The sequence below is a fragment of the Calliphora vicina genome, chromosome 2 (genome assembly GCF_958450345.1).
Source record: "Calliphora vicina chromosome 2, idCalVici1.1, whole genome shotgun sequence".
Lineage (NCBI taxonomy): Eukaryota > Metazoa > Arthropoda > Insecta > Diptera > Calliphoridae > Calliphora > Calliphora vicina.
Genome location: NC_088781.1, coordinates 23,519,078 through 23,544,703, shown reverse-complemented (window position 1 = coordinate 23,544,703; position 25,626 = coordinate 23,519,078). Strand labels below are relative to the sequence as shown.

General features: G+C 25.3%; 1 protein-coding gene across 2 annotated transcripts in view; it reads right to left on the bottom strand.

Annotated features, from left to right (window-relative positions):
- Nucleotides 1-1,836: 1,836 nt before the first annotated feature.
- bun (bunched) overlaps nt 1,837-25,626 on the bottom strand; it is a 402,219-nt gene continuing 378,429 nt past the window's right edge. For both annotated transcript variants that reach the window (XM_065499807.1, XM_065499808.1), the window contains one exon: nt 1,837-8,758. In XM_065499807.1, coding sequence (XP_065355879.1) covers nt 8,276-8,758 — 483 coding nt within the window. In that variant the 3' untranslated portion in view covers nt 1,837-8,275. The remainder of the gene's footprint in view (nt 8,759-25,626) is intronic.

The window sequence follows — 25,626 nt, the reverse complement described above, 5'->3', positions numbered from 1 at the left end:
GACTACTAAGTAGACTATAATATGAACGCCCACTGCCACGCCCACTTTATTAAAATTTGGTTTTTATTTAATTTATCTAAAATACACAGGATGTAATGGGTATGTAAATATGTTAATGGATTCGTTTGAAACCGGACTTCATTATCTATTTAATCACAAAATTTGAAAGATGTAGCTCAACTACAAAAAAAGTTGTAAGAATAAATTTCCATTACTTAAAACGCAAATCGATTTCAAACGCTTAAAAACATTTTGCTTTAAATCTGTGTAGTTCCAAAACTACAAGAGCTATTGAGATAAAACTTTTACGAAAATGTAGCTAGCAAATAGCACTAATATCTAGTTTACAATATGACCACCCACTGCCACGCCGACTTAATTAAAATTTGTAATTTATTTTATATCCATAAAATTTGCAGGAATTAGTGGGCGTGGCATTTTATAGATATATTAGTTTGAAAGTCCTCTTAATTCTCTATCGGTTCACCGAATTTCAAAAGTCTAGCTTAATCACAAAGCAAATTATAAGCAATAAAGCAAATGACAAAAATGTCTGCAACTTTCTTCAAATATTATTTTGTCAAAATTTCTTGCAGTATTATTAGGATACCATAATTTAGCAGCAAGAGGATTTTAGATTTTATTTTTCTTTAAAAGCTTATATCTCTTAAATTATGCGGGATATTGAGACAAAACTTTTACCAAAATGTAGCTAGCGACTAGGACTACTATGTAGATTATAATATGAACGCCCACTGACACGCCCACTTAATGAAAATTTGTGGTTTATTTTAGTTACATAAAATACATAGGATATAATGGGTGTGGAAACTTGTTAATGGATTCGTTTGAAAGCGGACTTTATTCTCTATTTAATCACAAAATTTGAAAGATGTAGCTCAACTACAAAAAAAGTTATTATAATCAATTTCATACATTTAAAAGGTAAATCAACTTCGAATGTATAAAAACATTTTGCTTTAAATCTGTGTATGTCGAAAACTACGCGAGCTATTGAGACTAAAGTTTTTCCAAAATGAAGCTAACAAAATGCGCGTCTATCTAGCTTAGAATATGCCCACCCACTGCCACGCCCACTTAATTCAAATTTGTAATATATTTTAATTCCATAAAATTTTAAGGAATTAGTGGGAGTGGCATTTTATTGATATTTTAGTTTGAAAGTCCACTTAATTCTCTGTCGGTTCACCAAATTTGAAAAATCTAGCTTAATCACAAAGCAAGTTATAAGCAATCAAATTCAAACGTTTAAATGACAAAAATGTCTTCAACTTTCTTCAAATATTATTTTGCCAAAATTTCTCACAGTATTAGGACACCATAATCGAGCAGCAAGTAGATTTTTGTATTTATTTTTCTTTAAAAGCTTATATCTCTTAAACTATGTGAGATATTGAGACAAAACTATTGACAAACTGTAGCAAACAACTAGGACTAGTATGTACATTATAATATGAACGCCCACTGCCACGCCCACTTAATGAAAATTTGGTTTTTATTTAATTTACCTAAAATACATAGGATGTAATGGGTATGGAAATATGTTAATGGATTCGTTTGAAAGCCTACTTCATTCTCTATTTAATCACATAATTTGAAAGATGTAGCTCAACTACCAAAAAAGTTATAAGAATAAATTTTCAACATTCAAAACGCAATTCGACTTCAAACGCTTAAAAACATTTTGCTTTAAATTTATGTAGCTAGAAAACTACGCGAGCTATTGGGACAAAAGTTTTAACAAAATGTAGCAAATATCATCTGAAATACTAGGGACTTTCATAATAATTGTTTAAATAATAAAACCTTTATAAGTTTTTTGTTTTTAATTTTATTTATTTATTATTTTATTTATTTAATAAATGATACAATGTTTATTTTTGCTTTAAGAGAAAAAGAGAAATTATGTTAAACATAACTAATGATTTTTTTTAACTGTCTTTATGCATATATAAATTATAAAACTAAATACAATCATTAAAACTTAAACTAGAAAGATATCAAATAAAACATTATACAAAAATAAACTTACGATTTAATAATATAAATATTAAACTAAAATTATTAAATTAAATAAAGAGTAGACATACATATTACGAATATTAAAAATAATAAAATGAAACAATTTTATTTACTTAAAATTTCAAATTAAAATTTTATAAGGACTAGTAAATTTAAATTCCAAAAAAAAATATATATCAAAAGATACACACACACACAATCTAACACGCTTAGTAGATTTGAAGGAATATTTCAAAGGATATTGAAAATAGCAAGGGGCTGAGGGGGGCCAAGAGGACTAAAAATTTAACACTGCAAATAAAACATGAGTGGTTTTTTGTTTAGCTTTCTTTTACTCTTTATTATTCTGTTAAATACTTTTTTTTATTGTTACAATTAATTAAAGTTTTATTTTGTTTTATTTAGGTATTTATTAAATTGTTTTAATTTCTTCTTTGCTTTGATAATTTTAAATTTTACACATAGAATAAGTATTTATAGAAATTACAAGGAGTTTAATATATGTCTGGCTGTCAATAGTGTCTTTGATTTGAATTTTTGTTTTTTGTTTTTATTATTGTTTATTGTTAAAAAAGGACAATTTGTTTCATATAATCAAAAGACGTTTTAATTTCTTGTTTTGTTAATTTATTTTGTTTCTTCTTTTTTAAGTTTAATCATACATTTTTATATACATTGTTTAGTTATTTATTATTTATTGCGTTTGTTTTCGTTTGAATATGCATACTTTTGTTTATTGGTTTTTCTTCTTTTTTCTTTAAATTTGTTTTATTTTTAATACATTTAAAGTTTTTCTTTACAAACTACTTAATAAGGAAATCAAAAGAATCAAAATTCTTATAAATGTCAATTCAATACAAAAACAAAAAATCAAAAAAATGTTGGCGTAATTTTTCTTAAAAATTTTAACAGTTTTTTTTTATTTTATTTTGCTTTGTTTATTGTATTTTTTTAAATGTTAATTTAAATTAAAAATTACTTCAACTAAACTTATAAAACTAATAATGGAACTTGGTTTTTTGAACAAGGCGTATTATTTTTGACTTGTTGTCGTTTATTTTATAATATTTATATATGTTTGTTATGTATATTTGAATTTTATTCAAAAATAAACGCCCTGTTTAATATATTTATGTATATATTTAAATATTTTTAATGTTTGTTAATTTAGTATTGTAATATTCTTTATTTTATTCATCAGTTTTTAATCATTTGATTCGTTTTATTTTATAATCTGTTTGTTGTTCTTCATTTTTTTCGAATTTTTAGTTTAATTTAGAATTTTTTGGGATTATTTATTTGAAATTTTTTTTTTTATAATTTGTTAAATAAAAACCTAAACATGCTGCTTTTTTCTGGTTTATTTTAAATAATTTCAAGTAATAAATAAAATACATTTGTTTAGAATTAAGATTTATTTCAAAGACTCTTTTTATTTAATAATTTAACTACAATAAAAAACAAATAAATTTTAATTAATAAATCTACTGTCGTTTTTGTTAGATTTACAGGTTTTGTTTAGAATTTGAGAAAACAAAAACAAGAAATTATAAACGAATTCTGTTTAATACCTGTAAATTTAACAAAAACGGCAGCATGTCATTTTCCGTTTTTCAAATATTGTCATATTTTTCCTAGTTTTTCATAAATTAATATTGAAATGTTGCTAAAGTTTTTGGGTTATAAAGCTTTAAAAAGTTTTTTAAAATTCCATAAATAAATAAACACGAAAATCTTTCAAAAACCTTAAAAATGTTGTTAAAAAAAACTAACTTTCAGCATTTTGTGTTTTTTACAAACTATAAATTTATTTTTTATATCAGCCTTAAGGTATGCCTTAAATTTTGACATTAGGTTTAGAAAAAAAGTGTAGAATGATTAGCATACTTTTTTATGCTCGTCCAATTCTGTATTATAACCTAAAAGTATGCTAAGCTTTTTATAATTTAAACTCAAAATTATGGGGATGTGATTAAATTGCTTAAAACAAAGTTTGACTCAATAATGGTAAATGTATTTATAATTATTCTCCATAAGCTTAAAATCAATGATTTTGAAATATAATGTAAATAATAAGCATACTTTCGGGATTTGTGTCAATACTATATAAGCTCAAAGGTAGTAGTATTAAAATCCTTAAGGTATGCTACAAATTTATGCCAGTGCTTTTTAGAAATAACCGTAAATTGTTTAGAAAACAGCTGAGAGCCCAATTTTTAAGATTTTTAAAATCTAAAGCCATCCATTAAGAAAATTTTTAAATCCTTAAAATTCTAATGCCAGCAACATGTTTAAAACTATAACAACATGTTGCTGCAACTACATTTTATATGAAAAATGTTTTGTTTTTAAATATGTTGCTGAAAAGTTAAATTCTTTAGATATTAAGTGAATGATTCAAACAATCAATAATATTTTGCTGAGCTATAGTTTCTGATATTTTTTTAGAATTCTTCAACATGTTGCTAGACTTTTTACAGATGTTTTCATTGAAAATGTGCATGAATTGTTATTGAATTTATGAATATTTTATTTGTAAACATATTGTTTAACTTTTACCTTAATCAAACATGTAAAAATGTTGCTGAAAATATCTTCTACTTTTAATTGCAATTAGAACGCTAAATTAATGATTTTAACTGTAAACATGTTGCGAAGAAACACTTGAAGTCAAAAGTGTTGCTTTAAAATGTGGACTTGAAGTTCTCTGTTCAACAATTGCCCAAATTATCTAGGATTTTCTTGGCTAAAATGTTTGTTTAGTTTTAATTTCAGTGTCTATCAACATATTGCTGATATTCATAAATGTGATGTAGAGATATTTTATGAAATATTTCTGAGGTCGTTATCAACATATTGCTTAATATGTTAAAGGTTTAATGCAGTTTTTAAAGCATTAAATAGAGGAAAAAAATGTTGCTGCTATTTTTAAATATCTATGCATCTCAACATATTGCTGGATTTTTATATACATATTGCAGTGATATTTGATAGACATAAATGTTTCTAACATTGTTCTCAACATATTGTATAATACGATTAAGGCTGTGTGCTGAAAACTTAAGCTATTAAGGGAAATTTTTGCAACTTTGAATGTTTATCAACATGTTGCTGACTGTTTTAAATGTAGTTGCTGCTGCTCTGTACAAATGTTTATCAACATGTTGCTTCCAGAATTTTGGTAATTATGAAATCATGACATTTAGCAAATGTTTAGACTTGAAATCCGTTATTTTAATAAAACTCTTTACAAGTTTAATATTAAGAGTAGAATTTATTAGTGCTGGCAACATTTTTGGATGTTGCAGGGAAATGTTGCTAGCACCATTAATTTAAACATTGTATGTTGAAATACATTGGCAACATTTTGTTAAATACTTTTGAAGAATTTTTAAACATCATTTTAACAAATTTGGTTGCTGTTTGGAATACATACTTTGTTTTGTAAAGAATTTGATATTTCTCTGAGGAAATTTTTATGGAAAAAAAATTCGACTTATAAAAATTAGTTTAATGTATTTTCATAAACATTATAGGTACGCATTCTGACAGATGTTTTACACCTAATGTATGACTTTTTTTTAATAATCTTAAGGATTTTGGGAATTTATTTATTACAATTATGCAATAAACTATATTTAGCAACATTTCTGGCCAGCAAATCATTATGGATTTGAAAGATAGTTTAGTAAACCTCATTTGCAGCTTAAATTTAGTTTAAACTAAATCAGTAAAGTTTAAAATAATTCAAAGTTTAATCATTCCCAACAGAATTGTAGAAAGAGAAAGTGAGAGAAGAGAAATTTTTTTAAAAAAAACTAGATATAGTTCAACTAACAAACTCATAGTTAAGTAAATCGAGTTTAAACTAAAGATCTGTAAATCAATAATGTTTAAAATAATTCATTCCCAACAGCATTGTAGGAAGTGAAAGTGGGAGAAGAGAAAATTTATAAAAAAAATCTAGCTGTAGTTTAACAGTTTAGGGTTAAAGAAAGTTTAAGTGTTTATTTTTTAAATGTAAACAGGCCAGTTGAAGCCCAGCAAATTGGAATAACATTTCCAAAAACTTTAGCAAAATTTTTTCTAAATTTCAAGGAAAATTATTAAAAAATATGACAATATTTAAATAAATTTGAAGCAATAAATTGCTAACCAAAACTCTTTGTTTAGATTTAAGCTATTTAGCTGGTTTTAAAATGTTATTAATTATTATATAATTAAATAATAATAAAAGATAAACAGAAATTGCAATAATAATTTAAAATAAAATCAAAAAAATCTGTTTATCTTATTAGCTTAGCCCTTTACAGAGGCTTGCTAAACGAGCCGTTTGTTTTCATTTCTGTAATCCTTAGACAATTAGAGTCTCTGCAGGATTTTTTCTAGTTTAGTTAAGGACTTTAAGTCATTAACAACTATACGTTTTAAACATTGTGAATATGTTGGGTTAAACAAATTCATAATTTATATGTTTATTTTTTTTTTCATAGATTTATTTTTGTGTATATATATTTTATTTGTTAAATATTTTACGAGTAAACTTAAATGCTAAAAAAAATACAAAATAATAGTAAAAATAATAATAATAATTATAATACAAAACTAAGCAAATAAAAAAATATATATAATAATTAATAACATTAAAAACAAAAAATAGCTTAAATATAAAAATAAAATTTATCTTGTTTTGTGTTTGTTTTTTATAGAATAATTATTAAATTTTTTTTTTGTTAAAAACAAGAGAGTCTTTGAAAAAAATCTTACAACAGATTTTTTATATTATATAAAAATACTTAAGACAAAAACAGAAATAAAAAGAAGAAAATAAAAAAAGGAAATTTCAAAATAAAGATATTACAAAAAAATCAATTAAAATAAAATTTGTTTAAAAAAAAAACAGCATGACAAAGAGTTTTTTTTGTTACTCTAAAAGCATTTTAAGAATATTTACAATATGTTGATTTAATAATAATAATAATTTTTTTACAAAAATATTGTGTGTAATTTTCATTTCAAATTTGTATGCATTTTGTTTAAATTTTGTAGGGTTTTTTGCTTTAAAATTTTTAATTTTTTTGATATTTTAATAAACCAGTTTTTTGTTTAGCTGGCAAAAATAATATTTTGTGTGTTTTTTATGGTTTTTTTATTTAGAAAGTCAATGCAATGCAAATTATCACAATTTTTTTTCAAGTTTTTAAATAAATTTTAAAATTAATTTCAAACAAAGTTTTAGTAATCAGTTTTTTTACATTTGTTCATTTGTTTTCTTTTTTATAAATATAAAACTCAAAATTTTACTTTTTTAATAAAAGTATAGTTTCAAGTTTAGTAAAGGGGGGAGTGTTTCCTAACAAAAAAATATTTTGCATGCAATATTTAAAGTTTTTTTTAGGTTAATTATTTTTTTTTTCTTTTTTTTCTTCTAAAACAATTATTTGAAACTTAATAAATTATAATAAACCAAAAAAAAAAAAATAAGAACATTTTGTTATAATAATATTTGAAATCTCTTAATGATTCTGTAATATCTTAAATAATTTTTTTTTATAATTTTCTTCTTTTAGGAAACAAGTAATGTTTGTTTGTAAGGGGGGGAGGGGGCTAGGGTTTTTAGGAGGACTATTTAATTATATCACATTATAAATAAAAAATGTATGTTGCCTTAAACAATTTTGCTAGCAAACATAAGTATTTTTTTCTTTATATAACAATAGCATTTAGGAACACTCTAAGAGTGTCTTCATTTTTACTTTTGCAGGTTTTTGAATTTTTATTTCAAAACTCCAAGCAGCAGTTTTATTTTTCAATGGCCAATATGAAAACATAAAATGAGAAAAAGTGTTTAAAATAAAACTAAAATTAAAAACTGCTTGGTTGGGTTTTCTTTTCAAATGTTTTTTTGTGTAGTTTTGGTGAAAAAAAGGATAGCAGGAAGTTTATGAAAATTAGGCAAATGTTTTTGTTTGCTTTCTTTTTTTCTAAATCCTTGTTAATACATGATCTATCCTATCCAGCCATCATCAGCAACTTCCTTTTTTTCTTCTTCTTCTTCAGTGAGTAAAAAATTTGCTTAATTGTGGTTTTTGTTAATGCACAAAAAAACTCTCTTTTTTTTTGTTTAAAAAAAAAGAGTAGAGAGAGAGAGTAGTGTTTAAAAAAACAACAGCAATCTCGTGTTGTAGGCTGTGACTTTGCTTAAACGACAAATAAACAATGGGCAATAAATTTAAGACATGGGGCCATTTGTGGCCTGTACTGCTTCCTGACTGTTATCCTCTGTTGTAGCAGCATTTGCTGATTGTTGTGTGACTTCTAGGCCTTGCTCTACCGAGCCTAATTGTGGATTGTTTGGCTGTTGTGTGGCGGTTGGTGTTGCTGTACCACTTCCCATATTTGACTGGGGTGTTGCCATTACTGTATTGTTGGCCGCTGGGGCTGCTGTTTGGACCGCTGCTTGGGGTGCGGCTGTTATGGCTGCTGGTGTGGGTGCAGCCGTTATCATGTTGCTGCCATTGGTTGGTGTCGAACCGGCAATTTGCAGTTGTGTTTGCATTTGCAATTGCTGCAAAGTCTCCTGCGACATATTGGACTTTAGTATGGTATTCTCCACTTCCAGTTGATTGATTTTGACCATCAGTTCGGAGATGCGCTCTTTTAGAACCTCAACCTCCTCACGGACCGCTATCATCAAATGGGATTTGACGAGATCCTAGAATGATAAGAATTATAAAGAAAAACATATTTAATATTAAGTTAAAAGGAAAAGTCTATTTAATTATATAAATCTCAGCAATTTAAATAAAACTGATCTTACACGATCACATTTTACGAGTAGCAAGAGATCATTATTTGATGTTTATATGAGAACTGTTTCAAAAAATCATTCTACAAGCGGATTGGATTTTATATTTGCTACCGCCCCTCAATAATATCGTGTAAAGGTAGCTTAAAATAATATCGTGTAAAGGCAACTTAACTAACAAACATGACCACCATTACAAGCAATTATTTGTTTACAATGTCAATGCATATTTTAAATCTCTCAACCCTCCCCTACAAATTACTTTCATGTGGAAAATCTCCATATAAACCTCATAAATTTAAACAAATCTTAAATACGATATTCAAAGAAATTTCTTTGTATGGTTTTCCTTTTATTTAATACCTTTGATTTTTGTTTAGCAACATGTTTCACAGAATTATTTAATACTTTGCTGGGGGTTTTTCTTTATTTTTTTTAATTACCCTGACGTATTAAACTATTTATAACAAACAAACGAACAAAAAAATTATATAAAAAACGTTAAAACGTAAGTCTGCAAAAATAGAAACAAAGTAAAAATTGTATGTCATAATGGTTTTTTAAGCTTTGAGTTTTTTTTTTCTAAGTAAAATTATAGCACGCAAGTTTTGATTTTTATTGGCTTTTAGCAAAGGGGCTTGCTTGTTGTATATGAATGAAATGAAAATGAATCATAATCTAAGGTGGCACCACCACAAGCAGCAGCAACCACACAAAATCACCAAATCAATATTTGCTCAACATGAATTTTCATTATTTGTTACCAACTGGGCTTTAGATAAAATTGTAGTATAAATTTTTAATAGTTTGTTTACGGTTTTTATCTACAATTATTCTACAGTGTAATATGCTAACTGTTAGTTGGATAGTAAGTGACCATCAAATGACTTTGTGTCATAATAGCAATTAATTGCATTTAATTAATTAGAACAGAAACGACAACATGTTGAAAGATTTTAAATAGATTTCTGTATAAGCAACAAGTTGCTGGCAACATTTGTCAAACTTCATTATAGTGAAAACTTGTTTTTTTTAAACAATATAAAATGTTAGCAACATGTTGCTGGCAACATTTTAAAGACTCAGTATTGCATAAAATTGTAATTAATACAAAATAAAATATATTTTGTTGCCAGCAACTTTACACATACATATTTTAAGATTTCTAAATTAGCAACATGTTGCTAGCAACATTTGCCACTTTTGTTTTAAGATTACATTTACAATGAATCTAGTAAAATTATATATAATTTTCATTTTAGAGAAAATATCATGTTAGCAACATGTTGCTGGCAACATTTTAAAGACTCAGTTTTGCATAAAATTGAAATTAATACAAAATAAAATATATTTTCACATATTTTAAGATTTCTAAATCAGCAACATGTTGCTAGCAACATTTGCCACTTTTGTTTAAATGTTTAAAGTTTGCATTTATAATAAATCTAGTAAAATTATATATAATTTGTCTTTCTAAAGACAAGATATCACGTTAGCAACATGTGGCTGGCAACATTTTAAATTCTCAAAACTTGGCACAAAAAATTTTATTTTCCTATAAATTTCCTGATTTGTATAACAAAGTGTTTAGCAACATGTTGCCAGCAACATTTAAATATTAAAAAAAAAATCCTCTAAATTTTAAATTGAAAACAAAATTTACCAAAATTCAAAGATTTTTAAACAAAACTGTTTAGCAACATGTTGCTGGCAACTTTGTTATGACTCAAATACAACCCAAATCTTTATAAAATTGTTAATATCAAAAAGAAATTGCAATTTTAGCAAAATTTCTTAACTGAACTCATGCACAGAAAACCTTTAGTAAATTTAATACAAAACCCAGCATGAGATTAAAAAGACCTACTAAAAACACACGTCAATTGTCTAAAGATTCCTAATAACAAAAGTAATAGTACAAACGAAATTTAAACAAATAGGTACATGGATAAATATAGATTTGTGCCAAGCATATTTAGTTTCAAGTGACACACTTAAGTTGTTTTGTTTTTTTTTCTTCTTTCAAGTTGTTGAAAAGGTAATTTGAGTATTTAAGGATCATTATGTTTAAGATTTAAGCAGAATTACAAAAAATATGTCAGGGTAAAATCATTTTCATATTGTTGATAATGTTTTATTTATAAATCAAAATAGATTTTGTTTTAAAATTTCAATGATTTTGTTCTTTATGTTTTAACATCTATTTATAGATAATAATTTTTCTTACATTTATGAATGACACAGGCTTTCTTTGTTAAAAGCACAAACAAAATAATCAAATTAAAATACAGAAACAATATAAGAAAAAAAAACTCATGTTTAAAAATATAAAAATCCACAGAAAGCCGTATATGAAAGCGATTTAAAAAAGGGAGTTGATCTTGTGGTTTACAAAAAAAAGTTGATAAAGTTGTTAAAATACAGAATTTCTTTAAGAAAACACATGACTAATTTGTTAAGCCATTCAAACCTTTTAAAAAATTCTTTAATTTTTTAAAATTTTTGGATTTAAGCCAACTAAAACCAAACAATTTTCAAAATTATTCATAACAACTAATCATAAAGAGAAATAATAACATTTGTTTTGAAAATGTTTAGGAAATAAAATGTATATATTTTTTATTTGTTTCTAGGTTGATTTTCCTGTGACAAACGAAAAAAAAAAAATAACACATTAAAAATAACCAACCACCACGTGTGTGAAAAAATTTGGTATTTGAATGAAAAAAAAAAGAAAATACAAACAAGAACGGCAAGGTTATTTCAAAAAAAACACTACAAAAATCGATTATAATATAATTTTGTTGTTTTACAATTCAATGGGTTTTGTGTTTTATTTTTCTTGAACTAAAAAAACGTGATCATTTTATATCATTATTTTGTTTATAACTAATGTATGCTAATTTCAAATTTAAATAAAAAGTTTGGCAATAAATTTATGAAATAAACACACGAAAATTATAATTTGAAGTACGAATAACGTCAAAATTATAAAACCACACCTACGTCTGGTAATTAGCAAGAAATATTTAACATTTTAAAAAGGCCACAATACCGAAAAAATCCACTATAACTCCTTTATTTAAACAAAATATTGGTGAGTATTTGATTGAAGTGGAGAAAATATATAAAAACAACAAAGAAATTCATTAACTTGGTTTAAATCTCCAATCAAAAATTTAATTACAAGTTAATCCCCACAAGCAACCAATCAAAAGGACTTTTTAAACACTAAACACAACAACAACAATAATTAAAACCTCACACTTAAACAAACATACATCCATCCATACATAAACTGAGATTAAGCAAATACATATCTCTCTCCCTCCAAGAATATCTTACTGTTGCATTAAAAGGTAAACAAAACAAAGTAAAACCGTTATTTTAATAATGGTGGCATAAAAAACAGCAATAAAAACAACAAAAACATCAACGATTAAAGAAATAAGAAAATGGAGCATGAAAAATATATAAATTTAAGAAAAATGCTTATAATTTAAGTAATTTAAAAGTGATTTCATTGAATTTAACTAAATTTAATAAAAGAAAACTATAATAAACATATTTATATAAATAAATTTTAATACTTGAGTAACTAAATTAAAAAAATTTAATTTTTTTGACTTAAAAAAATGTTCATAATAAAATGAATTTTTATTATTTTTTACTAATTTAAAATCAAGCTTTTAATAATATTATTTATGTTTACTATTATTGAATAATGTTGTTTTTTTTTTTGCCCATCACAAAAATTAACACCTCCATTTTTTATCATATTAACCAGTTCAAACTGGTATTTTAACAATGATTATTAATAATATTTAACAAAACTCATTTAAAATTTAAACAATATAGCTAGATACAACTACAAAAACCTAAAAATATTTTTTTTTGAACAGCCACCAATTATGGCACCAGACTGGTGTTATTTTTTTTCCTTTTGCAAATAGGCTTGTTTTGTTTGCCTTCTTGTTGAGTTTTTTTATTTTCTATTTAATGATAAATGAAACAAAATGAAGAATAACAACAACATGTAAAATTTCTTTTAGTTAAAAATAGTAAAAATTTTGGATTTGTTGGCAAAATTTCAATTCGATACAAAAAAAAGAAACAAATAAACAAAATTTTGCTTCAGGTTTGTCTCGTTAAAAATTTTGCTTTTAAAATCGAAACAAAAAAAATATAAATAAATGATTGTCTAGCTAGATGATTTTTTAATTATTAGATACAAAAAAAAAACTGGTGCTGGTTGGTCATTCATAAATTTATTTAAAGATGTGTTAATAACAATAGGATAGAGGAAGTAGAGTGATGGCAAATTTGAAATATTTTATAAAATAATTATTCAAAATGAAACACACAAATAATACATTTAAAATAAAACAAAAATTTAAATTTCTTTAAAAAATCGGGAATTAAAAAAAAATAAAATTCCTTAAACAAATTTCTTGTATTTATAAAAAATATTGTGTTATTTTCATTTAAACTTAATAAAATTCTCATATTTTTAGGAAATTAATTCATATTTTTGTTTAAATTTAAAGGAAAATTAAAATTTCTTTAAAAAAAATCGGGAATTTTAAAAAATAAGATTCCTAAAAAAAATTTCTTGTATTTATATTTTTTATAAAAAATATTGTGTTGTTTTCATTTAAACTTAATAAAATTGTCAAGTTTTTAATTCATATTTTATTAAATCTTTAAAAAAAATTAAAATAAATCTAAAAAAATTGTTAGTTTTGGGTGATTTCCCCTCTTAGCAATTTGTATGATTCATTTAAAAGATTTATTAGATTAAATCCCCCAAATTGGTGAAATTGTACCAAATAAATCTTTAAAATCTCTTCACAAGTTCATAAATAAATATTTTCAAAACATTGCATTCAAATCTGATCATTTTATGATGGCTCTTTAGCTTGAACTTGAAAAAAAATATTTGCTTGCTAATGATTATTAAACTTATGAATCATTTAAAGAAAAACAGTACCTAAATATATAAAATTCTGTTATTTATAAATAAAAAAGCACCACATTTTAAATTTTCTCTTCAAATGAATGTGAATGAGTGTCTGACCAACGCAATTGGATGATGCCAAACCATAAAATAATCATCAGAAGGCGTCTAAATTCTTAAACACCACAATTTTCTTTTGAAAAACAAAGACAACTGAGACAATAGATTTTTGTAAAAACAACAAAAAAAAAATCACCACATGTTGTCTTATGGGTCTAAGGAAATTGACCTCAAACAGAGCTGCAACCAGCAGGTAGTTTTTTGTTTTCAAAATAAGATTTTCCTTAAAGAAACAAGTGTTTTTCTTTTCACAATTTTCAACAAATTAAAGGTTAGTTTTTCAAGTGCATTTTTATGGATTTTCAAAATTTGTCTATTTTTAATATGAGTAACCCACATCATGTTTGTTTTTTTATTTTAGATTGTAATAAAGTGTAGGTGGGTTTTTAAAAGTATTACGTCGTCTAATATTTTAAGTGTTATTGAATAAATATTTTTATAGATTTTTAGCAAAATACTATTACACATTTAGTTGTAATAGCTGCAACAGCTTAAAGATTAAGTAAAAAAGAAAATAATTTAAAAATTTTATTTCAGAATTTATGAGGTGTTTTCATTGAAATTGAAATGAATTAACATTGAAAATTAACAATTAATATACAAAAATATATCTCATATTAAAATTTTGTATAAAATTTAAGTTCAAACAGACTGGTGTTTTCAAAATAAACAAGTATGTAAATTTTGTTTAATATTATTAAATATTGTAGGTGTCAGCTTTATACAAAAGCATTTTAAATTGTTTGAATGAAAATTTAATTAAAGCTAAATTTGTTTATACAAAAATTTTAGTCATTTGTTTGAATAACACTTTTTAAAAACTACTCAAAGTTTGCGCAAATCAAAAAGTCTCTGCGCAAATAAGCAAGGACTTCTTGATATTGAGTTTGTGTTAACCAAAATTTAGAATAAAATGGAAATTGATCAATATTAGTTTAATTATTAGAAATATAAAAAAAATAAAGATAAAATATGAATCTTTTAATGTTTTCAAGTTTGCGCAAACTTATATTTTCCTCAACCAAATTCTAATATTACAAAAAGAAAGAAACAAAGCTATTTACTTTAAAATCTTATCAATATAATTGATTTTATAATGATATTTCATTATTAAAAACAAAAAATTGTGCAAATTTCAAATAAATTGTGTAAGATTTCTCAAACCCCACACAGAGAAAACAGATTCGTGATAGCAACCGAATTTGTTGCTAATCGAATGATTCTATCTTAGTGACCGAATTTTGCAGTTGTGGCTACAATATTTTGAAATGGTTAACTAAAGTTTGGTTGCCTCAACTGAAATTCTTCTTTATCAACTGACTTTCTGTTGTTAGAACTGAAAAATGATATGTGTGCAACTGAATCATTCGATTGGCAACAAATTCGGTTGCTATCACGAATCTGTTTTCTCTGTGCAAGTTTGCGCAAACTCAATTTTTAACTTAATTTTACTTTTGACTATCTACTAATTTTTTATTAAAATATAAAAAAATTTCAAACTTCAGTAAAATCTGAGTTTGCGCAAACCCAATATTTTGTTATATAATTTAGCAAAATTTAAAAAAATTACATTCTTTGATTCAATGTAAAAGCTGAGCTCCCAATCTTAAAAGTTTTATAACAACGTCTATATTTAATGTTTAAGTTGGCACAGAAAAAGAGAAAGCTGATCAATTTTATTATTTTTAGGGGTATCTTAATTACAGAAAAATAGGTATGTATACCATTTATTAAACTAGAGTTTGCGCAAAACAAAATTTTGTGTGCGCAAACTCCAAAATGACACCAAAAAAAAAAAAAAATCACAAAGAACGGAATTTGCTTTAGAAACTGATCTAAATTATTTAGTTTGTAGACATATTTTCTTAAAATGAAAAAAATTAAACTGAACATTTGTATTATTCCATTTGCGCAAATCAATATTTTGTTATATAATTTTCAAAAGAGAAAAAAAAATGGCTGCATTTGCTAGAACAAAGAAAGAAGAAAAATTAGCACCAGGGTTATGCAATGAAGAAAGCCTTTCATTATCTGTTTCGGGTCTTTAGACTGTTTCACTACAACTTTTAAAATTTTGATTATTTTTGTCACTGAGTTTGCGCAAGCCATAAAGCAACCCTTTTGTTAAATACAATAAAAATTAAACAAATTAAAATCTATAGCAATTGTTAATATTATTCATTAATATATAAATTTGATCTTTAATTTTCCTATACAAATTATTTGATATCTATTTAGATTTGATTTTGATGAAAATTTGAAAATTAAACTAATTTTGTATTACCTTTTTCATGATTAAGTAGTTTAAGTTCTTAATTTTATATTACTGAAATAAAATATGAAAAGTTGGTCTTCTTTATTGAAATATTAGTCAATACTGCTAAAGAGTAAAAATTAAAGAATTTTCAGAATCAAGTTCTGAAAGCTTTTTCTTAATAGTTTTATAAAGGCGTATAAATAATTTTGTTAAACTAAGTTTTCTGTTCAGTTTTAAAGCAATTTTTTAAAGTTCAGGAATACAATTTTTTATTTGAAGTTTAAATTTTTCAGATTTTCAATACTTTTTTGTAAAGTTTTTTAAATTGATTTTATATATATTTCATAAAAATTTAGTTAAGTTCGGTTTTTATGGAAAATTCACGAATTTTATTTAATGATATTAGAAAAAAGTTCACGAATTCTATTTTTGTAAATTTATTTAATGGTTTTATTATAGAATTTTGAAACTATTAGCAAAAAGTTCCCGAACTTTATTTAAAATTCCAGGAATTTTATTTTTTAAGAGTAAAATTTTAGATTTGTCTGTTTTTTTATTAATTTTTTTAGAAGTTTACTTTTGAATTATATTTGTAAGAAATTGAGATTTTAAAAATTTTTTAAAAAAATAAAATACCTGAATTTTATAATTCTTTGTAAAAAATTAAATATTTTTAACAATTTACTTATATTATCAACAAATTATGTAATTTTCAAAAATTTTGCAAAAAGTTTAGGAATTTTATTCAATAATGTGGTTAAAAAGTTCACGAATTTTATTTTTGAAGAGTAAAATTAAAGATTTTTCTCAATTTTAATCATATTTTTTAGAAGTTTGCTTTTGAATTTAAATAATATTTTTAAGAAATGTTTATTTTCATTATTATGAGACTTAAAATATTTTTGGAAAAAGTTCGCGAATTTTATAAAGTTAAAAAAAATTTAAAGATTTTTTTTTATTTTTTTTTATTATTTTACTAAATTAAGAAATTTATTTCATTGCATTATTATGTTAAAAATTTTCAAAAAAGTTCACGAATTTTTTTAATTTTTTGCAAAAAATTCAAGTTTTTTTTAAATTTTATATTTATTTAATTGCTTTATTATGTAATTTTCCAAAAATGTGCAAAAAATTCACGAATTTTATTCAATAATGTGGTTAAAAAGTTTATTATTATTTCAGCTTTAAAAAAGCTTTTATTTAAGCTTATGTTTTTATATTTCAATAATTCATAATTATAATTTTTAATTTTAGTTTAATTCATTGGTATTCTTTTTAAATTATTTTGAAAAATGTGTAAAATTGCAAATTGTTCACGAATTTAATTTTTGAAGCTTCAAAAAAGCTTTTATTTAAGCTTATCTTTTTATATTTCAATAATTTTGGTTAATTCTTTTAATTTATTAGTATTTTTTTTAATAATTTTGAAAAAGTGTTAAATTGCTTAATTGTTTTAATATATTTTTTTATTTTGATTTAATATTTTAAAAGTTCTTTTGTTTAATATAAAGTTTTTAAGGAAAATTGTTCAGTTCATTAATTGTTATTCATTTTATTTAATTTTGAAAATGTAACACATCATCATTATTGAAAATGTTTTAAAAAAGCTTTCACATTTAATTCCTTAATCGTTTTAAGCACTTTTTGTTTTAAAAGCTGTTTAAACAATTTAAAATTTTATGAAATTAACTAATTATTTTAATAGATTATTCTTTTAATTTTAGGTTTCTTCAAACACTTTTTGTATTTAGTTCACATTAGAATAAAATTTTAAAATTTGCATTTTTTTTATTAAAATTTTTAAATTCATCAATTTCATAAAGCCAATTCTTTTTTAGTTTTAAAAGATTTAAACAATTTTTGATTTGTTTAATTTTTCTTAAATTTTTTTCTTAAGATTTAAAAATTTTTCGATTTTTTTAAATTTTTCTTAATTATTTTTTTTTAAATATTTTAATAGTTCATAACAAAATTCGTGAATTTTTTTTTGGAAATTTTTTAAAAAATTTTTGCTTTCAAATCTTTATTTTGCTTTAAAATATTTTTTTTTAATTTCTTAGTAACAAAATCATTGCTTTAATTTCTTAATTTGTTTGGTTACAAGACTTTTTTTACTGTATTTTATTTTCAATTTCTTTTACAACACTGAATTTACAATTACTACTAGTTTTTTGTCCATACATTTCATTGTATATACTATAAGTTTTTCTTAATTAGTTGTCATATTTTTTTTGTTGCTATATTTCTACACTTTTCCATTTTGTAGCTGCAGCTTGCAGCTCAAAACATATATAGTAGTTTTGTGTAAAATCAATAAAATTGTATGAGTGATTCAAAAACTAAACTTAACTAAACCAAAAAAAAAAACCATATAATTTTGATACGTACTTTAGCATTTGGCACCATCACATAGCAGGGGCTGTCCTGGCCCTTTTGCCAAATTTCATATAACCAATTTTCAGGTTGACGCATAGACATGGTACCCAACATTTTATTGTTGTATACGAGTTTTTTCAATATAAATTGTTTGAATTGAATTTTTAAAGATTTTCTTTTTTTTTCAAATTAATTTGATAAAACACAGAGAATTTTTGTGTTTTAAACAGTCTTTGTTTTAGTTTCAATAAAACACTTTTTAAAAGTGATATGTGTTGTATTTTTTTGTTATAAAAAATCAGTTTTTTCTTCTTTAATTTGTTTGAATTTTTTTTCAAATCACAGTTTATTTTTTTTTAATTATTCTCCAAGAGAGTTTTATTTTTAATGGCCTTTGTTTTGGTTTTTTATGATATATTTGTGTTGTAATTATTAATTTATTTAAATTATTTTGTTGTTTGTTTGCTTTTTTATGTAATTATTCAATAATTTCTTGTTGTTTTTTTCTTTGAATAATTAATTTTTCTTTTTGTGTTGGGTATAAAAAAAATTGTGAGCAAAGGCACCAAATCTATATTAAGTATTTTTTCTTCACTTTTTATTTTTTAAAAAAATTTTATTTTTTTTATTTAATATTTATTGTTTCTTCTTTTGTAGTGTTTTTTAAGCAAACGTTTAGCAATAACTGATTTTCTGTATAAGAAAACAATACAATATAGATGAAAATTTCTGGTTAAAAATTGAGAGAGCTATTGAGCTGAAGAGACCGGTGGAAAAAGCTTTTTAATTTAAAGCTTTTTTTGGAGCTAAATATGAGTGATTTGCTTTAGAATATCTCTAAAGAGAAGAGAGTTTTTTTACAATTTTTAATAATTTATTTTTGTTTTAAAAAATAGTTCTTTCTTTTTTATAAATTTTTATTAAAAATTTTGTTTAAAAAAAAATTGTAGTTTAGTTTATAAGTGTGTTTCCTTTAGCAACTTTTAAAGGCGACTGAAAGTCTGCTGCGGTTTAAAGAAACTTTTATATGGTTGTTCAAAATCCAACAGATACTAAAAATTTGTAAATTAAAAAAACAAATAAAATGTTCTGCTCTCTATTTCCTAGCTCTCTAACACTCATTCTCTTAAACTCAACACAAAAAGAATCCGCAAAATTATTTAAAAATCGTATATAAAAAGCACTCAATTACTTTTCTGTGCCCCAAACATCTATGTATCTCAGCAATTGAAATTGAGTGATATTAAAAAATCACTCTATTAATTACTTTATATGGTAAAAACCAAAAACAAAAAAACACATGCGCTGTAAAAACTACCTGCTTTTTCTACTTCTGGCTCTTTGTAAATGCGACATTTGTTTCACAAATCGAGATGCCTTTTCTGCCTCTCTCTCCCTAAAAGAGCTTAGAGAACTCAGAAACAGGTAGATAGATACCTGAAATTTTTTACATACAACGCCATACAATTTCAAGAAGAAAGACGAAAAAAAAAACTATAATAAATGTTAAATAAATGAAAAAAATACGTAAAAATGGCAAACAAAACGTTTAAAAATGTTTGTTATTTATGTAGATCTTCTGTAAAAAATGTGAAACGTATTTGGTTTTTGGTTATTTTGCCATTTATTTGTGCCCGTCTGTCCGTCCGTCTTCATGTTTTTGAACAACAATTGATAACGTCATCAAATATTGTTGGTTTTTATTAACCAAATTAAATTCATAAATTTTATTTATTTGGCTGGTATTTATTTCTTTTGCTTGAAAATTAGCACCACAAAAGGCTGTTTGTTTGTTGGTTGTTTTCGCAAAACAACAATTATCTAATCTATAATTTTAGAATTGTAAAGCAAAAAACAAGCAATTCTATTCTATTTCGCTTAAAAGGCTGGTATTTGAAAAAAAAGAGAAACTAATAAAAAAAACAAAGGAATATAACAGTTTTATTACCGTTTGTTATACAACATCACAACTTACATGAACAAATTTACTATATTTTGTGTTTTATTTTATAAAAATTTAAAAAAAAAAATACAAAATTTTTAAAAATTTAAAAAAAATTATTTTAAAATTTAAAAAAAAATAATTATTATCTCAGTAAGCATAAAAGTCCCAAAAAATCAAGCACATTTTATTGGAATTTCACTTGAATGCAAATGTAATTATGCTTTAAACTTGAAAAATATTTGAAAAAATTAAATATTTTTCAAACAAAAACATATGCCTTGAATTTATGTTTCCTTTTTACTAGAGAATGCTATTGAAATAAAGTGTAATACAACTGTAATTCAATTGCTTGACTATAATTCAAGGCTTGAATTGGATTTTTTGAAAATAGTATAAATAATTTAAATTTTCATTATTATTTAATAAAAATTTAATTAATAATTGATCTCTCTAGACTTCAAATACGTTGAAAGAGTGTGAGAAAGTTTGGGAATTATTTAAATAAAGATTTCAAATTTTAAATAACCATTTTTCGAATTTTATTTGCAAAAAGTTCATGAATTTTATTTTTTGAAGTTTAAAATTATGGATGTGTTACATGAATTTATTGGGTGTACGACTTAAAAATGTGGGATTTACAATAGATGGCGTCATTTTGAAAGGTACATATCTAGCATTTATTCTCACTTAGTTATTGCACTTTATACTGTTTTTTTTTTACTTTGAAAATGTCGAATTTTGCACCAACCAACAAGCGTCATATGCGGGAAGTTTTGCTTTACTTTTTTAATTTGAAAAAAAAGTGCCGCTGAAGCCCACCGATTGCTAAGCAAAGCTTATGGTGAATGTGTTTCATTTGCTTCAACGTGCGAGATATGGTTTGTGCGGTTCAGAAGTAGTGATTTTTAAGACGGAAGAAAAAGATCGACCAGGTCAGCCAAAAAAGTTTGAAGACTATGAATAACTGGAGGCATGATGATTGTTGTAAAACTCAACCAGAGCATGCAAAATTATTGAGATCTACTCAAGCGTCAATTTCAAAACGTTTGCGAGCAGCAGCATTCATCCATCAGCAAGGATATTTATTGGGTACAATATGAAAAGAAGATGAGACACCATGAAAGACAATTTTGCATGTCTGAAATGCTGCTTGACCGCTATAAAAGAAAATAAGTTTTGCACCGAGGTGACAAATTGATCCATTACGATAACCCGAAGCCCGGCCAACCAGGCGAATCTACAACAAAGCTAAATATCCATGGCGCTAAGATAATGCTCTGTATTTGGAGGGAGCAAATAGGGTCAAAAAAGTTTTAAGACCAAGAATTGGAGGCATTATTCCATGAAGATTGTTGAGCTTGCAAAATGATTGGGAGCTACTCGAGCAGCAATTTCAAAACGTTAGAAAGCAGCAGGATTCATCCAAAAGCAGGGAAATTGGCTACCATACGAATTGAAGTGAGAATTCTTGAAACACGATTTTGTATGCACCGAATCATTACATGCGATGAAAAATGGATCTATTACAATAACCCGAAGCGTAAGAGATCATATGCGAAGCCCGGTCAACCAGCAGAATCGACACCAATGTCAAATATCCATGGCACTAAGGTAATGCTTTGTATTTGGAGGAAGCAAAATGATCCTATCTATTTTGAGATGCTGAAATCTAGCCAGACCATCATAGTGAACTTGTACCGAACACAACTGATACGTTTGAAGCGAGCATTGAACGAAAAACTCCCAGAATATGCGACCAGATATGATACCGTAATATTCCATCATGACAACGCTCGGTCACATGTTGCAATACCTGTTAAAAAGTATTTAGAAAGAAGTGATTGGGAAGTTTTTTCCCTCATTCGCTTTATAGTCCAGACCCTGCCCGGTCCGACTACTATTTGTTTCAATCGATGCAAAACCCTCTCATTGGAATACGCTTCACTTTGGAACAGAGTTTTTTAATATTGGTTTGATTCGTTCTTGGCCTCAAAAGATGTTCTTTTGGCTCGGAATCCTTAAGTTGCCAGAAAGATGTAAAATGCTATTATCGGCCAGTTTAGAAGTATATTGAAATTTTTAAGGCGAAATATATAGAGTGAAAGACTTGTTTGTTTTTGCAAAAGGTCCAAGCTAAACTATATGTATTTAAAAACCATTTAGAATGACTATTCCTTCAATTTAGAAAGGAGTTCAGTTAGTATTCCCTAATCAGGAAATGTATGGCAGAATACCGAAACTTTTAAAGATAAATCAAGATTATATTCACACCGAATATTTAGATTCTGATTAGGATAGATTTTCGTTCAGTATTTCCTATTCCGAGAGAGAGATTTCCTATTCCGAGAGAGAGAGAGAGAGAGAAGGAGAGAATGAACTTGTATGTTTTTATAAAAGGGCCAAGCTAATCAATAGCAAATCAATTAGTCACAAAATAAGGTTTCGGGCAGTAGAGAAAAATTTCGCCAAAAGTTTAAAAGAATATCCAAATATTTAAAGAGCAACAGATTGAGACAAACTGGTTTATTTTTGTAAAATCATCAATATGTAATAAAATATTTTGCTGATATAGGAAGTAGGTTAAATTATGGTCCGATCCTCACAAAAATTGGTAGAAAGATTGAGGTTAATATAAAACCTAAATCTTTCACATAGTCAACATATTAATGACTGCTGAAACATTATTCCGAGGGGACATTCGTATGGGAACAATACTAAACAAACATTATTAGCAGAGTATTTCAGTCAGCAGAAGACATACAGAAGGACGATCATAGCTGGATCGTCTAAGAATCTTATGAGGATCAAGAAGAATATATATACTAAGGTGGGTTGCGATAAATATTATAAAATTGTATTCTCACAATCCGCATATTTCATATCGCTAAGTTGATCAACAACATACTGATATAATTTATTTCTTAAATATTGAAGATTATACCTTTGACCTTGAAGTTAAGCTTGTTAATATTGCACGACTTTAGTCTTATTTTCAAAATATATTTATGATATGAAACTTATATTTATCTCAAACTCAAAATTATAAAATTTTTGAAGACTTCTGTCTAAATTAACTGCTGTAGAGTATTTATTTTTATTGCAAATTAAATGCATTCCTCCTAGTGTTAATTATAAAATTGTTGAATTGCTTTAAAGCATAAAATTAATTTATTAATTCCAAGCATGACAGTTAGCACCACTCCAAATTTGCTTTAATTCTATTTTTATTTTGGTATTAAAAAAAAGCAATACCGCCCTGCTTTATAAACAACACCTTTCTTAAACAAAAACGACTTAAAGAAACACAATGAATGAGCCACTCCCATATATGTACATAAAAAAAAATAAATTTTGTCAACAAAATTTTTATCAAATTTTGTTAAATATATTTAAAACCATAATAGATTTTGTTGTTTTTGTTTTCTATAATTTTGCTAATTTTTTTATTATTGTTAATATTATTATTATTCTATTTTTTTTTTATATCAAAATCATAATAAAAACAAAATACGAATTGTCATCTAAATTTGTTGTTAGAAAAAAAAAATAAATAAAATAAAAACTGTCATAATAAAAAAGCAAACATCTTGAGAATTAATTAGTGTTAAACATTTTATTTTGTATTTTTTTGCGACGTAGTAGATTTTTTGATAATTTTTCTACACATAAACAGTTTTTTTTTTATTTTATTTTCTATTTTATTTATTTATTCTTTCACTTTACACTTCTTCTATTTCAGCGTGTCAAAATAGCGTGGTCTGGTCTGGCCTGCTTATGGGCTTCATTCAGTGTTTGTGGTATAAATTTTCATTTGAATAACAAAAAAAACGAAAACATCAAAACATACGATGAATTTAGTTAAGCATGTTTGGGAGGTGGTTTGATAAGTTTAGCGATTGCTGATAAGCATGTGGTAAACAAATACCTATATATTTTTGGAAATTTAAAAGATTATGGGAGATTTTGAAAATCTAGATAAAGTTAAGTTTCTTGAAAACTTAAAGAGATATGAGAAAAACATTAAGAAATTCTTTAGAAATAGTTTACTTCCAAGAGAATAGACTTTGGATTTTGAATTTTAATGGACAATTAACCAAAAATATTGTTAAAAAATCGGTTGGGGTATCTTTTGAACGCGGTTTCTGTTTTTAATAACTTAAATGTCATTTTGAAGGGTCCATATCTGTCATTTATTCTCACTTAGTTATTGAACATTATTGTGTAAACACCAACGTTTTTTTTGCTTCGAAAATGTCGAATTTTGTACCAACAAAGCGTTATATGAGGGAAGTTTTGCTTTATTTCTTTAATTTGAAAAAAAGTGCCACTGAAGCAACCGATTGCTCACCAAACCTTATGGAGAATGTGTTTCATCGGTTTCAATGTCCGAGAAATGCTTTGTGCGATTTTGACACGAAAGACAATGATCGGCCGAGCCAGCCAAAAAAGTTTGAAGACCAAGAATTGGAAGCATTACTCCATGAAGATTGTTGTAAAACTCAAGAAGAGCTTGCAGAATCATTGGATTCATCCAAAACAAGAATATTGGGTACCATAGGAATTGACGGCGAGGGACCTTAAAAGACTATTTGGATGTCCGAACTGATTTTGACATGGATAATAAAGATCGACAAGGCCAGCAAAAAAAATTCTGTTGTAAACTCAACAAGAGCTTGCAGAATCATTGGGAGCTACTCAAGCAGCAATTTAAAAAGGTTTGCAAGCATCAGGATTCATCCAAAAGCAGGGAAATTGTGTACCATACGAATTGAACCCCAGAGACTTTGAAAGACGATTTTTTCTGTCAGAAATGCTGCTAAAAGCTGTAAAAAATCATTTCGAATCATTACATGCGATGAAAACTTGATCTATTACAAAAACCCGAAGCGTAGGAGATCGTATGTGAAGCCCAGCCAACCAGCCGAATCTACACCAAAGTGAAATGTCTATGGTGGTAAGGTAATGCTCTGTATTTGGTGGGAGCAAAAGGGGTCCTATCTATTATGAGCTGTTGGCCAAAATACGCCCAGAATATGCGGCCAAACATGAAACCGTAATATTACATCATGAAAACTCTCGACCACATGTTGCAATACCCGCATGTCCGACTGCTACTTGTT